At 37.2% G+C, this 17,501-nt stretch overlaps 1 protein-coding gene across 4 annotated transcripts in view; it reads right to left on the reverse strand.

The window, feature by feature from the left end:
• The window catches only part of rnf220b (ring finger protein 220b), a 46,532-nt gene extending 29,821 nt beyond the window's left edge, over positions 1-16,711 (reverse strand). Inside the window, exons 1-5 of one of the 4 annotated variants that reach the window (XM_048210801.1) lie at positions 16,567-16,711; positions 14,404-14,477; positions 13,327-13,460; positions 11,125-11,217; positions 8,946-9,687 (exon numbers count right to left, since the gene is read on the reverse strand). In XM_048210801.1, coding sequence (XP_048066758.1) covers positions 8,946-9,570 — 625 coding nt within the window. In that variant the 5' untranslated portion in view covers positions 9,571-9,687; positions 11,125-11,217; positions 13,327-13,460; positions 14,404-14,477; positions 16,567-16,711. Of the gene's footprint in view, positions 1-8,945; positions 9,688-11,124; positions 11,610-13,326; positions 13,461-14,403; positions 14,478-16,566 lie in introns of those variants that run through there. The other 3 variants (XM_048210802.1, XM_048210800.1, XM_048210803.1) reach the window with 3 other exon arrangements.
• Positions 16,712-17,501: the final 790 nt, after the last annotated feature.

Genomic DNA, 17,501 nt, shown 5'->3' on the forward strand with positions numbered 1-17,501 from the left:
ATGATTTACTGTTATTACTATAGTAAGTACATGTAGTAACGTGTAACTACGGCACTGTAATATAAAGTGTTACCGCATTAACTAAGATTAATAAATGCTGTAAAAGTATTGTTCATTGTTAGTTCATGTTAACTAATGTAGTTAAATTAAATCTTATTGTAAAGTGTTACCTTAATTTATTAGTGTTTTTCAAGATGTGACATCTGATGATGGAAAATGTAATGTAAATGTAAAAATGGGGAAATGAGCATGCACAAATAAATATCCAATATTGGCAGACATTGGAAAAACAATCTCTAATATCAGCAAATAACCAATATGGTAACAATAAATCATGTATATCTACTTTTTGCGGGTCCAATCAAAGTAACTGGAAAAATATGAGCCATATGAACACTGCATTCTTCTATTATATTAGAAATGCTTATAAACCCTTTATATTAAAACAGCATTGTTTTATGTGAATCCAATTCACTCATTACACACACACAAGAAAAGTGCCATGTGTCATCTTTTCATAATATCGTCTAAACCTCTAAAATGCAGCTCAAGTGTGCTTTGCGGTGAGCCAGCTGTGTGTTTAGTGTGACTTGTGTAAAAAGGCTGAATAGCCATTTGGATATTATTACAAACATCAGCCAAGCATCAGTCACTAATGACAGCCCCAGATGTTAGAGGCCCTACAGGTGGACTGAGTTTCAAGGGTCATTCACAGAAACAACACTGTGCCCAAATCGGTGCTCTCTAAAGACCTCCGTACACAGAAACATGTCAGTCATGAACAAATCTAAAGTTCAATAGTATCAATCAAACCTGATCATCATTTTTAAACAGTCATGTGTCAGTCACTGGCTTAATGCAAGGCTATACACATGCTCTTAAACTGAACGGCATACACATTTAAGAGATATATAGAGAGACAAGATGAGACGGAGAACACGGAGCAGTTGCCCGAGAGGTAGATGTCAAGCCATCGTCTGCTTGTTATCTTTGACTCTGTCGGCCCTCTGTAATGACTATTTAAACCCACATTCTGCCCTTTCTGCCCTCTGCATTTGCTTGAGTGATTTGTGGGCTCATGGGAATCGAGATGTACTATTTTGTACTGAGCCAGCAATCGACAGACTTTGCTCCCCTCCCTCTCCACCTTGGCCTGCCCCACATGCTTCCAGTCTTCCTCCTGCCGGTCTTTGATGTGAGATCAGAGAGAGCCGCTTTGGCACACACAATGCTGGTCAATCAGGTGCGGTGTCAAGAGCTGTCTATTGCCTAAATAAGTCCAAACTGCTCTTAAACAGCATTTAATTAAGATTTTCTTTTGCCACACCACTGAATTAAAACACAGGCTGTTAAATCTTTCCACACCAGCATTTTTTAAAAAGGTTGCCAGCCAGCACCATTTTCACATAAACTTTAATGGCCCACAGAATATTTTGTTTAATAAATATTTGAACATTCAATATATAAAAGACATAACAGAACCTCTGCTTTTAAACGACAAGAGCAAAAAAAAAATAATAATAATTCTAGCTTCATGCTTTCTTGAATGTGGGTAGGTTTCATTTAAAGGTGCCGAAGAACATGTTTTTAAAAGATGTAATATAAGTCTAAGGTGTCCCCTGAATGTGTCTGTGAAGTTTCAGCTCAAAATACCCCATAGTTTTTTTTGTATTAATTTTTTTAACTGCCTATTTTGGGGCATCATTATAAATGCGCCGATTCAGGCTGCGGCCCCTTTAATTCTCATGCTCCCCTGTTACGTAACAGTCGGTGTTATGTTGAGATTCGCCTGTTCTTCGGAGGTCTTTTAAACAAATGAGATTTATATAAGAAGGAGGAAACAATGGAGTTTGAGACTCACTGTATGTCATTTCCATGTACTGAACTCTTGTTATTCAACTATGCAGAGGTAAATTCAATTTTTGAATCTAGGGCACCTTTAAAAAAAAGCAACATTTTGAACAAAAAGCTGAGAAAATCACATTTTTGTCAAAGACTACGTCCAAATCGGATTCAGAACGATGATCAAAACATAGATAGAGTAGATCGAGTTCATCAACAACCCCAAAGCTTACACAGTCCTATACCTCCTCCTGGGTCGACATTTCATTCAGTAACGTTAAGACAGTTTTGATTTATTTGCTGTTGGATGTTTGATGACCGCACTAACTTACATGTGCGCAAGCAATGCTTCTATCGCTTGTTTCTGCTTCTTCTAAACTTGTTTTTAGATTCAGAGATTCTGTTTCAGAAGATGCGTAATAGCACCCCCTACCATATCAATACTCCAACAACAGTGAAAACATGGATTACCGGAAAATTCTGTCAATAGTGGGGACGTGTTGTGTCATAAACAGCGTTGGAGAAAGTGCTGCCATTCTGAATTGAAGAAGAAGCAACATGCTTGCTTCAGAAAAAGGAACACAAATGTGTTCGAAGGTCAGCAGCAAAGACATTGGTTAATAAAGTGAGATTAAATACATAAAGTATATTTGTGTAATTTAACATTTAATTACTGCAGGATTTATTAATATTCTGAGTTTTCATTTCACTGTTTTTATTCCTTTTGGTGAATACTGAATCTGTTTTTGCACAAATGAGTATACACACGCTCACATTTAATCAAGAACTACAATAACCATCATGTTTACACAGCAAACACAATGCTTACTCCTGATTTCAGTCAACATGGGGACAGAAGAGATGTCAGTCAATAAATGAGAAAATAAAGTAACTTGAGTTACTTATTTTAAAAAGTAACTCAGATATTTTGTTGTAAATTTAAAAGTAATGCATTACTAGTTACTTGATAAAAGTAATCTGATTACGTACCCCCAACACTGGTCATAAATGATGGAAAATTAGTTAATTGTTAAATAATTAGTTAATTGATTCATTACTAAGCATATTATTTAATTAATTACAATGCAATCCAAATAAAAATGCAATTGGGTTTGCATAGGATTACTTTAAAAAAGTGCAGAATTTAGTTTGTAATGCCGGGCAAGTAGCTGTTATCGTAGCTCTGACTGAGCCTCGGGGGCTAAAGCCCCTATTTTATTTGTCTCACGTTCCCAATAACACATAAAAGCCCTGGGTGGAGTAGCGCTGCTTTAACAAGAGCCCCAAGAGTCTAAAGCCCTCAGACGACAAGCATGCTGATCCTGCCAGTAATGGGCCTACAACCCCCTTGTTTGGCATGTTAATGAATCTGATCTGCAGTCAAAAGCCAAAACAAAAAGAGATTTTTTTATGCTAGAGGTTTAAGAGGGTACGACTATGATATCTCAATGATAGAATATTTGTGGTGACGTGTTTGTCTAATGCCAACAAAGAACATTATTAGGCTTGACGTACTGACACATTTTAATAGCAAACACAAGTTTAATAGCAGAACTGCTGTACACGAGCACAAAAGTTTGCACATCTGGTTACTGTTTGAACATACAAAACATCATAATTGAAACCTATTAGGCATGCATAAACTCTGAAACTGAACTGGATGTAACTGTTATTGTGTTAAATATTTTAATTGTCAAATAAACCTTACATCACAAAAAAAAAAAAAGGAAATGCAGTAACTAAACAGCAACTAAGAAATAACTGAGCTGGGCTGATTGGAGTTTGTTTGAAGGCTGCTGTGATGTACAGTATGGGTGGTATACAGACCTCCCCTCTCATTCACATTCCTTCCATCCAGAGAAGATGAATTAGGAAGAAAACAAGAGAAGAACATCAAGCCCCCCGACCAGGATGAAAGCTCTCCCACTTAACAGATTATTAGGAGAGTAAACTACTTTAGCAGCAGGAGGTGAAATATCAAATTAGCCTCATTTAACATCAAACACATTAAGTGAAAGTAAATGACTACTTTTTTTTTTTGTTTCACCTGCAAAAATAAATTCAACACTTACGCTCACATGTACATTATATATTACATAACATTATTATATTATGTCATTTATAAACACATAATAAATGTATAATATAATATAATATAAAGACTTTTTTGCAAAACCTGCTGGTCAAAATATATCTTTATATATGCTCTTCAGAACACAACTAAATAAACGGCCCTTGCAAACCTCTAACTTTAAGGACAGAAAGAGGATGAGAGGAACATTCAGCAGATCAATACAACACTGTGGCTGCCGGACAATCTCTCCAGATTTATGATCTCTATGGCAGCCAGTTGAATACAGTCCATCTGCAGTTCTCACAATGAGCCACATTTTATAGCATCTGCCAGCTGTAGCTCATACATATGCTCTTTTTTGTCCCTTACAGGCACCCTTAATTAGGCCGCCCAATCACTTTGCTTCATATGGGCTGCACTGCCATAGAGACAAGAATTAACTTCTCTTGGCACTCTCAGAATAGAAGGCAAGGCAGTGATAACATTTTTAGGGTCTGGGCAGATTTATAATTTTACCCTCCCCTACCATTCAGGTTTGATCATGGGGATTAGAGATAGTACCTGCTGTGTGATAAGAAACAAAAGACTTAATATTTACAATGGAAAATTCAATTCACCACCCCAGGCAATAAAGTCAACCCACAACAGGGTTCGGTGATGTACACTTTCACCTTGGCCGTAGATTAGTTGGCTTCTTATTACGTCTCATCTGTACTAATAAGCAGCAATAAACAGGGCGTTATTCTGGTTATAAATTATTCTTATTTTAAGCACCAGTCAGTGGCGCTGTCCCACTGATAAGCTTTATATCTTCTGACTTTTGTTTGCCTCTGTCTCTCTCTTTGAATGAGGTGATCCATGTAATTTCCAACATCAATGAAAACCAGACATCTTACAGCAGCCTCTGGCACAGAGAGAATACACGACAAATAGCTTAAATGATAAAACTGTCATTCTGACTGTGAATCACCAAATCACTTGAGATAAACTGGCAGGATGGTGCAAACAGCCAATTAGAACCGGAATTCCAAACACTGACAGCTCTGTCTCCCATGGTTTCTTGGGAAAACCCTCCAAAGTTCAACATATTATGAAATGGCACTCCTGTATTTCAGTGGGAAATTTAAATTAAAGGCCATCTTGTTTATTCTATCTAGCTCAGGTGTGTTTCTACCCGTTCTGCACATTCGCTGATCGCACGTCTAACAGAAGGGGCAAATTCACAGTCTGACTGGATCAGATTAACCCATATCTTCAACACATGTTTAGCTTTGAAGTAATTGATAGCAAGAACGTGAAACTCACTTTGTCAAGCTTATAATACTAAGGGTTTCTGCTTAAAGCATGCTGATGACTTTGAGAGCTATTGATGCAAAATATATGATCCCAAACTAAACTTGAACATACTGCCATATACTGAAAACCTGATGTTTTCCTTCGTCACTGAATATTTTCTCTTTTGAGATAGATAGATAGACAGACATATAGACAGATAGATAGATACGGGACTTGACACGCTGCTGTGAGCAAGTAAGACATGCTGCTTCTGTATAATATAGCGTACATGAATTACGCGTAGCAGATCTATACAGGTGGAGCTGGGGAAGGTGTAGGGCTTCTGAAGGCGTGCTGCACTGCTAAGGCAAATGCTACCCAAGTATTTGAAGGTTGACCACGCAGTTAATTGGCTACTGATACAGCAGAAATCAATCAGTTGAGTTAAAGGACCTATTAGCCTGTGCCATCTAGAGTTTCATGACAGAACTTTGTATATAGATAGAAAGATCTTTTTTTTACAAGGATTGCAAATAAATTGTTACTCAGAAAGCAGAATGTAAAGGGTTAGTTCACCCAAAAATGAAAATTATGTCATTAATTAGTCACCCTCGTGTTGTCCCACACCCGTAAGACCTTCGTTCATCTTCGGAACACAAATTAAGATATTTTTGATAAAAATCCGATGGCTAAGTGAGACCTCTATTGCCAGCAAGATAATTAATTCTTTCAGATTTCAAAAAGGTACTAAAACATATTTAAAACAATTCATGTGAGTACAGTGGTTCTACCTTAATATTATAAAGCGACGAGAATACATTTTTGTGCACCAAAAAAACACAATAACGACTTTTCAACAATATCTAGTAATGGCTGATTTCAAAACGCTGAAAGTTCGGAGAGCCAAAGTCACGTGATTTCAGTAAATGAGGCTTCATTACATCATAAGTGTTTCGTAATTTCAATAGTTCACGTGACTTTGGCAGTTTGATACGCGATCCGAACCACTGATTCGAAACAAAAGATTCGTAAAGCTTCAGGCAGTGTTTTGAAATCGCCCATCACTAGATATTGTTGAAAAGTCATTATTTTGTTTTTTTGGCGCACAAAAAGTATTCTCGTCGCGTTATAATATTAAGATTGAACCACTATAGTCACATGAACTGTTTAAGAGTACCTTTTTGAACATCTGCAAGTGTTAATTATCTTGCTGGCAATAGAGGCCTCACTGAGCCATCGGATTTCATCAAAAATGTCTTAATTTGTGTTCCGAAGATGAACAAAGGTCTTACGGGTGTGGAACGACATGAGGGTGAGCAATAAATTACACAATTTTCATTTTTGATTGAACTAGCCCTGTAAGTGACTATTAGTCTATTAATTAGGATTAGTTAAAACATTTCAAAATGCACTTACATTGTTTTCCATTTTGTGACTTTTTTTGCAGTTATATATATTTAGTCATTGAAGATTTCTTAAAAATAGTGTCTCGTCTCGTTCTCGTGAGACTTTGAGAATGGTATTAATATAGAAAAGTATTGTGGAAACCCAGGCACATCTAAGTAAAAAAAGTGAAAAGCTACTTGCACTAACATTCTGAGTCTGACCATGCAAATTTCACAAGTACACTGTCTGAGAAAGTTTATGCCAAGCACACACTGCCTAAGCCCAGAAAGCAGCAGGGCACAAGGCATTTACCCACACTTACTGTTACTCTTTCTTTCTCATCAGCTCTTGACCAAAAAAATGTAAAATGCCTCCCGAAGGAAAATAAACATGATTCGGCCCAGTGAAGACATCTGTCCTTCGAAAAGAATATAAAAGATCTAACTGTTTAAACAGCTGTGAGGATACTCTGTCCTTTTGAACGTTTTTGAGAGACAAGCACTGAAATAACACAGTGCTTGAAGTCATGGCCCAAGGGTCAGATATTAGACAAATGACAAATCTCTTTCTGATGACACAACAGCATGTGTGTGAGGTTGTGTACAGGTTATGGTGTATCAGGCCACATGAATCTAAACTCTGATTTAAAGTTCATGAACCTAAATTATTTCTCAAGCATAACACCCTTACTTACTAATTATGTTAAAATAATTTGTTTTAAAACATATAGACTCTGTAAAATCTTAATGAAAATAATAAAATAAATCATTTATATATGTGTGTGTGTGTGTGTATGTATATATATATATATATATATATATATATATATATATATATATATATATATATGATTTTATTTATTATTTTGTATATATATATATATATATATATATATATATTTCTAGATTTTTCTAAAAGGACAATGTAACCAATAGGCAACTGCATGTGTACACATACAAGTCTAATTTGGTGTATTGAGGTGTATGGATATGCACCCTATCCTCTGTCACACTCAAAACAGAGTATGTCGGTAACCCACTTCTAGATGAGGCAAAAACTTTTCTAAAAGAACCTTGATGTGGTGCTCTTTTTCCCTACAATATCTCTTCTACCTGTCAAAGTCAGTCATTATTTTTCCTATTGACATTCATTTCTGATATAGCGTGTCTCATCAGCCACCTCTGTCATGTCTTTCATGTTGCAGGTTCTACCCCTCCGCCCCCATGAGGAGTTCTGATGTCCTACGAATTTAAGCTTGAGAGTTTTTTTCCCCGTCCCGCCGCGCCACACGAACGTGGGGTCCTTCGCCTCGGTGGCCAATTACAGAGCAAGGTAATGAGCAGCCACGTTCTCCTTACAGCCCAGATTGACACTCTCTCCCACTCATTTGTCAACAAATCAGGATGGATGGCATGGGGGCGATATTGAGCCGGAGGTGTCGCACTCAGAGACGCGGTTGCCGAGCAGCATCTCTTGCTCGTTATCATTGACAAGTTGTCTAGAGCTGAGAGATTTGCGAATCCTTCGCCTTTGTCATCTCAAGATCATTTGTTCGTGATTTGGTACGTATTCCATGCATAGCCTAACGGTTATAGCCTTCTCAGTTAGACTAGACCTACTTTTGGCATTTGTCTGTGGACTGCATGGGACTTATATAACAAAATCAGGAGCTGTAAGTTACACTTAACACATACAAACAAAACTTAGTTTTATGAAAGTCTTGCTTGCAGATCTTTGTGTCCTCTCAGGCTGATCTGTATTAACCTGTATATTGTTTACAACACATTCCAATTGCACCAATAAATATTTATTTAAAAAAAAAAAAAAAAGTGGAACAGTGGGCTGTGCACATGCTCAGGACATATAAGGGCTCTTGGCTGCTGTCCCAATCCCATTCTCCCTTTCCTTTCTCACCTCTGCTTTCCTATCTGCATGTTACTATCCTTTAAGAATAAAGGCAATAAGACCCCCAAATTTAATTAAAAATTTAGTTTTATTTTATATTATATAATTAATAATTATATATCATTGTATTTATTATAATACATATAATAATATATAATTATTATATGATATATACTATTTATTATATATTATAATTATATTTTAAAATACATATTTGTAATTTTATATGTTACACTTTTTCCAATTTTTTTGGGGGGGGGGGGTACTTTTTGCCTTTATATATATATATATATATATATATATATATATATATATATATATATATTAGAGCCTTTATACATATTATATATCTATATATATATGTATATAAAATCTGTAAGTATACATGCGCTCATTGCGCTGTGCCGCAAAATAACCATCTATTCGCATTTGATTCACAGACACTGTGATGTAAGATACTTACTTGGTTCTTTGTGCTCCTCTGGGCCAGATGAACCCTCTGCCAACAGCCCAGACAAGCCAAAGAGCTTCTTCCCAGCATCCTCCACTACCTTCAGGGCATTTGGAGAACCAGCAGGGACATGAGCACCCCCAAAGTCAAAATCTTTTCCCTCCACATCTGTGTAGCGGAGGTGGGGTGATACCTCTGGATCCAGACAGCCTTTCAAGCGCTTGGCAGGGAGGAAGGCAGACTGGTAAGCCCCTGCATCACGCTCCTCAGCTGGGGAGGAGAACGGTCGGAAGGCCCCCACCGCTCCATGGTTGAGCATACCCAGTGGTGAGCAGTCAAGATTGGGTGGGGCAAACTGTGGGTGAAGGTGAAGCAGAGGGGTGGGAAAGTCTCGAGTGGGAAAGCCTCCTTGCCGATGGTACACGGAGGCAAAGGTGTATGAGCCGCTGGGGAACGGAAGGTGCATGTCCTTTTCCAAAGTGACTGGCACTCCAAACGGCCGAGGGGGCTGGCAGGGTACAGAGGCATCTCGTCCAGCCTCGGCTGTTGATGCCAGGACCATGAGGGCAGGGGAGGTCAGCGGATTGGGCATGTAGGAGGTGTTCTCCATCTTAAAGGCAGTCCGATGGAGGTCCATTTGAGCAGTGCAGTGTCCACCCAAACTCAGTGTAATGTGATGAAGAGGCCTGAAGGGCACTGGACTCAATGCTTACAATGCTTAAGCCTTACAGAGCAGTAATTCTCTGACAGAAATCTGTTGAGAAAAAAAAATCAGTATTATGATCCTGCAAACAACTTCAGGTGGTCAAAAGAAATGTAAAATTGTATATATTTGTGTATATTTCAGAGAAATTTACTTTTATTTTTTAAGATGTGTGTCACATGACTTAGACAGTAACACTTAATGGATAGAATAATTAGACTACAAATGAGTCCTAAAAAGAAATGTCTACTAGTGTGTTCAGGAGGCATATTATTGTGTGAACTTAAACAATGAGATGTTATTAACAAAGTAGACTATACTTTAATATTGCCTTAATGCCTTAAACAAAGATTGAGCTAAATAATGCTTATTAATATAATATAGAAATTATCTCGGTAAAATGCATTTTCTTACAGAAAATCTAGGCCTATATATAATGATTAGTTTAATTATTTTTTGTACCTAGTGTATTAGAACTGCCATTCTGCGTTAATTAGCATTTATCAATTTTAAACATTCTGTGCTGTCCACGAAGAAAAAAAAGTCACGTGTTGTATTTTTTATTAATGTAAACTTCCGAATTTACTCTCATTATTTAATTGGTAATCCCACTTTCTAAGATTGTCCCATGTTTTAAGATTAATGATGCTACTGAACTTTTCGGATTGCTAATTTTAAATGAATAATATAAAAAATAATAATAACTAGACCTTATTATAACAGTAATTTAAAAACCGGATACATTCTTTTAAAGACCGAGCTATAGCTACGCTCTCGGTCATTTGGAAATAATTTACCAAAGCAATAACATCCCGTAATAATAATAATAATAGGCTAATAAAACAAATATAAAATAATGATGAAAAAAACTTATGGAGGTTTAGATTAAGTTAATTAAATTGTTAATTAATTAAACAAATGCCTGTCATTGTTTTTATAATAGAAATAAAACTGATAAAACAACTTTGTTTCTTTTCTTTTTCTTTTTTTTACAACAGCTGCATAACGTGAGTGATTTTCTTCAAGACAGTGAATAAGCTTTTAAATATTGCTTTTAAGACGTGATATTGAGTCTGAAATCTACTTTTGACTACATTCGATCTAAAAAGGCCTTCAGATTTTAAAGATTTTAAATTTACGTCAAAAGTGCAACTTTCTATTTTAAGGCTTTATAACTTGTTCAGGTCACAGGTGTTGTTCAGTTCAATAAAAGATGTAATTATGCAGCTGAATTAACGTTAGATATCTCTAGCAAAAAGTAATGTCATAGGCTACAAGTTTCTTGAACGCCGCGTAAAAATTTGATGCATTTTAAACTTAAAATTTCACTCTGGAAAAATTAGCTAATGCTTATCATACAACAAACTGTAATTGATCATTATAAAACTAAAAATCTAGAATAACACAACAAAAACACTTAAGAAAACATAATGTCCACCCAAATATCACATCAGTAAAATATAACAAAGAAGGACTCATTATACTCACAATGAAGTCAAACATCTTAATCATCTCAGTCGGACATTAAACTCTTGTTTTATCCAAGTCCAGATGATGTCAGTCAGAAGAGTTCGCAGATGACTGGAAAAAAAGCGCGAAAAGACACGTTAGAAGCTTTTTTTTGCGATTTTGAGAACAATCGTGGAGGTTTAAAGAGTTGAGCTGTTTAGCGCGTGGCACCGCTGTGATATAGATTATGCAGATGCGCGTGATATGTCAACATCCGATCCGCTCGCACTTCTGTTAATGCGCGCGAGCCACTCACTGTACCGCCACGCGCTCTCTCTCTCTCTCTCTCTCTCTCTCTCTCTCTCTCTCTCGCTCTCTCTCTCTCGCTCTCTCTCTCCACTCAGCCCGTCCCGCTCTGTTAACTTTAAATTTATCATCTTCCACCTCCCTGTCCGACTTGGATATTTTGTCAAATGTAGATCTCCATTCTGCGCCTCTACAGTGAATGATGTCAGTTAATCTGAGACATAAATTTGAACACCAAAAAATCCAATGCCTCAAACATACCTTTTTTCTATCTGTATTAGGCTATAAGGACTCAAAACGCTACCACGGGTGTCCATCTGCTGGTTAAACATCATATAGCACCTTTAGTGGTATAGGGTCATTCAATTCACTTAAGCTGGCATCCTTCAAACAAAGTGAACAGTGTTAGTGTAAACTGTGGCACAAATAAAGCTGTGAAAACAACTTGGCCTGTTGGAGTGCACAAATGCAACTTTAATTATGTTATTTTAAGGGATGCCAACACACAGTGTGCTCTTTGGTGAATCTGATTTGACATGATGCCCATATGAATCATGCAGTGTAAATAAGACACACAAACAGCAAGCCAAATTATTATTACATTTTTCCTCATATCAAAAGTTCAATTGTTGAAATATGTAGAAAATTCATGAGAAAACTTTCCTGTATCATATCTGTTTTAGATCACTTTCTCATTATAGCTACACTCTAAAAAAGTTGGGTTGAAAATGGACAACCAGCGATTGGGTTAAATGTTTTTTTTTATTTTTTTTAACTTGACCCAACTATTATTTACAAATTACCATATGGCTGGCTTAAAATGAACCCAAAATAGGTTGAAAATTAAAAATCAGACATATAATTAGAGTCAACAGTAATAATCAAAAGGTGAACATTTATTAATACGAAATTTAATAAATGTTTATTGTTTAATTATTGTTTGTTAAACTTATTAATAAATGTTCATTTATTAAACATATTATTGTTAATTTCCAACATACTTTGGGTTCATTTTAAACAAGCAATACAGTAATTTTAAACAATAGTTGAGTTAAATTAAATACCCAGCAGATTGGGCAAACATTTAACCCAACCGCTGGGTTTGTCCATTTTCAACCACCTTGGGTTGTTTTTAACCCAGCATTTTTTAGAGTGTACATTATACATATAAATATTATAATACTTTACATATATTTATTATATATAACAATACATATATAATTTGGTTAATGTATAGCATAAATAAAAACAAACACATTTATTGGAGATATTTGCCAGTGTCTCATATTGAGAAACTGTATGTAGAGAGAACATAAAATAGGCCTAAAGTTACTCTCTCATAAACAACTAAGGTATTAGCTTGAGTAAATTAAATCACAGTTTAATAGAGGTTTCAGACTTGCTAATTATGACTTCCAAGATCATTAACAAAGTCTTTTAAGTCTCTTGCTTCATAATCCGAGTCCTTAAATGAAAATAAACAAATAAATCTGTATGCTAGAAGGCACATTTTTGAATATTGAATCTAACTCTTCTTTTTGAAATTCATTTATTCAGTGGTGAATCGAATTAGTTCAGTTAATTCTGCAAAGCCATGAACCTAATTGGAGTTTAATTGCCATTTTTAAGTTTTTGGAACAAGTGAGAGAGCGGTGTGGGTAAAGATGCTTCATATAATATCATGCACTGACAGAAAGCTTTATATCAATATTCAGTTTTTTCAGTTTTGGAGGAGTTAAGAATGAAAATGTTCTTTTGTCATATGTGTATGTAGATAGATAGATAGATAGATAGAAAGAAAGAAAGAAAGAAAGAAAGAAAGAAAGAAAGAAAGAAAGAAAGAAAGAAAGAAAGAAAGAAAGAGACATTGGTGGCAGACTCAGGATGGAGAACTGTAGTAAGTGTCAAAGTGATGAGCTGTCTGCGCTGCCTCACCATCTGTGCATATGTGTGCATGTTAACCGAAGAACTCCCAAAACAGGCAGAAGGCTTGAGTGTGACAAGGAATACAGCGAGACGCATTATGGTGTCCATCATTGATCGCTTCCTCCCAGGAGTCTTGGCGCCTGCTACCAGGAAACAAAAGGTTAAAATATGATACTCCCCTGTTCTCTCCCCCTCAGTGTCCCAGCAGCACCTCTGTTTACAAATTCACAGCGCATTCTCTTTCACTCAGATTATCCCGCCACCACATTTCCACAACAGAATCGAAACAATACAGTCTTAAAATCTGACATCATACACTCATAAGAAGAACCATTTTGCTTCTCCAAAGAACCTTTTAGTGAACATATTTTTTCTTAGTGTGAAGGCCATTTAACCTTTTTCCAATAGAAAGAACCTTTTGTGCAATAGAAAGGATGGTAAAGATTCTTCATAGAACCCTTGATGCTAATAAAGAACTTTTATTTTTAAGCGTGTAGAGTATTTTCTAAACAAGAAAGACACTGGAAAAACAGTTTATTCTTATTCTGCACTGAAATAATTTATGCCAGCATGCATAAGGGTTTCTAAAAAGGACAGCAAATCCTCATGTCTTTTTGGTCAAGGAAAACAGTCCGGGCACACAGAGCTTAGAGGGCTGATCAGGAGTGTATGGGCTGTGAAGTGAGTAACAGTGAGAGGCAATGACAGGCTGAGACCCCCAAACCCACTGCCTCCTCCTCCCCGCCTCCCTCTGTAAGCTCTGTCTCTCCTCGCCACAGGGCTGACATTGACATGACACTCCCAAACTAATGATCAACAAACACTTCTTGCCTGAGCGCAAACGGTCTTCTCCCTTCCTCGCAGTGTCAACAGTGATTAACAAAGACCCCGACGTCACTACAGACAGAAACACCAAACGATGGTTTGAGGTTGAAGGTGTAATGCAGCAAATAAACACAACATGACCAACTTTCTTATACCGGCTATGGTGTTACCGGAGGGACTAATAGCAAAAATACACAAGACTATATATTGCTTTATTTCACAAATGCAGGAGAAGTGTGTAGGAAAAGTCATTACACTCACCCGTATTCATGTCTTCAAAAGCCCCACAGACATACCGGGCCGCACGCCTGTTCTCTGACGTTACTACATGTTACCTTTAGGACACAGAGAAGGAGAAAGAATGATATTACGTCCCTCCACAATTACCAAAGCTAAGCGAATATTAAAATGTCTGGCTCCATCAGTCGGGGCTATCGTGATTGGTATTTTAACCTTTGACTACAGTACAAAGGAACCAGCTCTTGGAACCAATATTGGAAGGACGGAATCTAATTCTGGAATGATCCTTAGTAATGAGGGGCCGCCGTGGGGGCTGGATAATGCATATATGAGATATTATTTTGGGGCTGAAAGTGTTGGGGCAGAGGGGGCTCTCCGAGAGTTGAATAATCACAGGCAATGAGGTGTAGCCGCCGTGATAGAAACACCTTACTGTCTTGCCCGAGGACAGCACTCTTAAATCAAACACGAATGATTTTATCTCATGCAAATACCCCTTAGGTTTTTTGTGCGTGTGTCGTGGGGCTTTATTTTCAGATTTTCAGTGCAGTGTCAATTTCTCTCTGTGACTTAAATGGACGGTCCATCATTGAAGGGCTAAAAAAAATCATAAAATCTTAAAGGTGATGTAACATTTTCAATGTTAAATACTTATAACCTTGATTCCTCTGAAAAGTATTATGTAGCACTTACAAAACATTGCACTGTTTGAGCATACAGACCAGTCTAATATAACAACATTGGGACTCAGATATTATTTTGGGGGCTGATATTATCAATGGAATGAGTTGAATGAAAGATTTTCTGTTTGTCCAACCAATGGAAGACGGGGTTATTTTTGCAGTTCCATTCAGTGTTCTTGTTAACTAAAATCAAAACTACTGAAAATCATTTTCGTTGATAGAAATAAGTCTGAATTAAAACAAAATATAAATATTACATCAAAACATGAAAAACTTACACTTAAAAATGGTTATATAATAAAGTTGGCAACTAACTGAAATAAAATAAGTTTGTTGTACTAAAATAAGTTGAAGTACCAAAATAACTAAAACTGAAATATATATATTATTTTATTTTGTTTTATACATATATATATGTATATATAACATAATATATACTGTATATAATAATATAAAAAACTAAGATAATAATGACAAAAGCACATTACAAAATTGCTAAAACTTAAACTAAAGTTAAAACTGAAAATATAAAAAGCTAATTTAAAGTTTTAATATATACTATAATATTATTTAAATACTGTAATGCTAAAATAACGCTAGTTGCACTTGGTGATGCAGTGGCTCAGAAATGACTTTCACCTTTAATGTTTTTACACCTTTTTTTACCCTCAAACAAATAAAATGATTGCTCAAAGCATGTATACAAACCCTAAATCAAATATAGCAACACGTCAATAACATGAAACCTCATTGGTTATTGCGTGTCACACAACTTATCATCACAAGCACCAACAGAAAGCCATACAAGTTTAAAAAGACATAAGAATGAGTAATTGATGAGAGAATTTTCATTTTTAAGTGAACTATCCCTTTAAAACTCGAAGTCTCCCACGCCCGCTGTCCCAATTAAACAATTCCGGCTGTGTGAGTGACTGGCGGGGGCAGAGGAGACAGGTCTTGCTCTGTTAAAGCCACACTCGGCTAGTCTACCGTCGCCCAGGACCTTCGCCGGCTCTATTCCCGGCCCCTAATCAGTGTGTGAGCGTAATATCAGGCTGGGTTAGGTGTCACCATGTTAGAGGCGTTAATGGAAGAGCTCCATCCACTCAGCCGGGGGGACGGCATTACCGCTGGCTGTCACAGTCGGCTGAGGATTGGGACAGTATTACTGCTGGCTTTCATACAACGTTGGTCACTAAACTAATGGGGGCCCCGGCGGAGGAGACGAAGCTGGGAGAGATGGAGATGAGATGGAGAGGCGTGGGGGAGGAGGAGAGGAAATGAGAAGGGGGAGTGGTAAAAGAGAGGGAGATGGAAAGGAGGAGAGGTTAGTGTAGCACCTTCTCCTAATTTGCAGACTCTAATGTAGAGTGGGAAAGCTCTAGATGCTGAGAGATTCAATCTGATGTGATTTAAGAGGGTGAATGAATAACTTTCTTGAGAGAGTCGAATCCCCGTAATGATAAATGTTAGGTCGAAGACACTTCAGAACAGCACTTACCCGAACGGTTCACAATTCGGCGGCACTGGCCTCTGTGAAAGATATCTCTATGCAGGGTGCAGATATGCCAATTCATTTTGTGTCCAAAGATTTGACAAGCTAGACTGAGTCTGAACAGCGTTGGTCAAACGCTCCGCTGCTGCCAATCTCTCTCTCTCTCTCTCTCTCTTCTCCTCCTCCTCCTCTTCCACCATGACTCCTCAATCTTCTTTTCTCCAGAGATCCTTAAGCCGTTCGCCAAGAAATCGAAAAGTCAAGGCAGCAACAAAGACTGTAATATCGAAAAAAGAGCTAATACCATTTTAAGTATCTGGAATGAAATGAAAGCCTATATATGCAGCTTCAGAGCGAGAGATAACACCTTGAGAATGGGTGACATCGAGTGAAAAAGAACTGAGGTGGTGGGGGGATCAGTGGCCTAGGCTCAGAGTTGAAGAACTGACACTGTCTCTAATACAAGTGTTTAAATATTTGATGCACTGGGATAAAGAGGGCTCCCCTTTGAATGAAATTGAGTGTCTGCTGGAGAATCTATTACCTAGAGTCTGATGCAATTTGACAGTGGCAAAGCAGCCTGGGTGTTATTCTTCAATGGCTCCCCAATCTCCTTTCATTACTCCTCTTAAATGTTTCTCTGTCGTGCTTGACTTACTTCTGATTACAGCCTCTTTCAAGGAAGGAAAAGAGAAGGGGGGACGAAAAGGAGAAACAGAAAAGGGGGCCAGGAGGGGCCAACCTGGCATACACAGGGCTTGCGATTGCGTAGACTAATTCAATCATACAGAAGGGCAGACATTTGTAGTTGTATTATATTTTTGTGAGCAACAGATCTTCTCTGGAAGATCTGAAATTGTTGACTGTATCTATGGGACAACAGATAAAATAAAACACCAATAAGCGTGAAGAGTCAGTTTATAGTGTACAAGACATTTTTT

Source organism: Megalobrama amblycephala, linkage group LG12 (assembly GCF_018812025.1).
Source record: "Megalobrama amblycephala isolate DHTTF-2021 linkage group LG12, ASM1881202v1, whole genome shotgun sequence".
In the NCBI taxonomy this organism is placed as follows: domain Eukaryota; kingdom Metazoa; phylum Chordata; class Actinopteri; order Cypriniformes; family Xenocyprididae; genus Megalobrama; species Megalobrama amblycephala.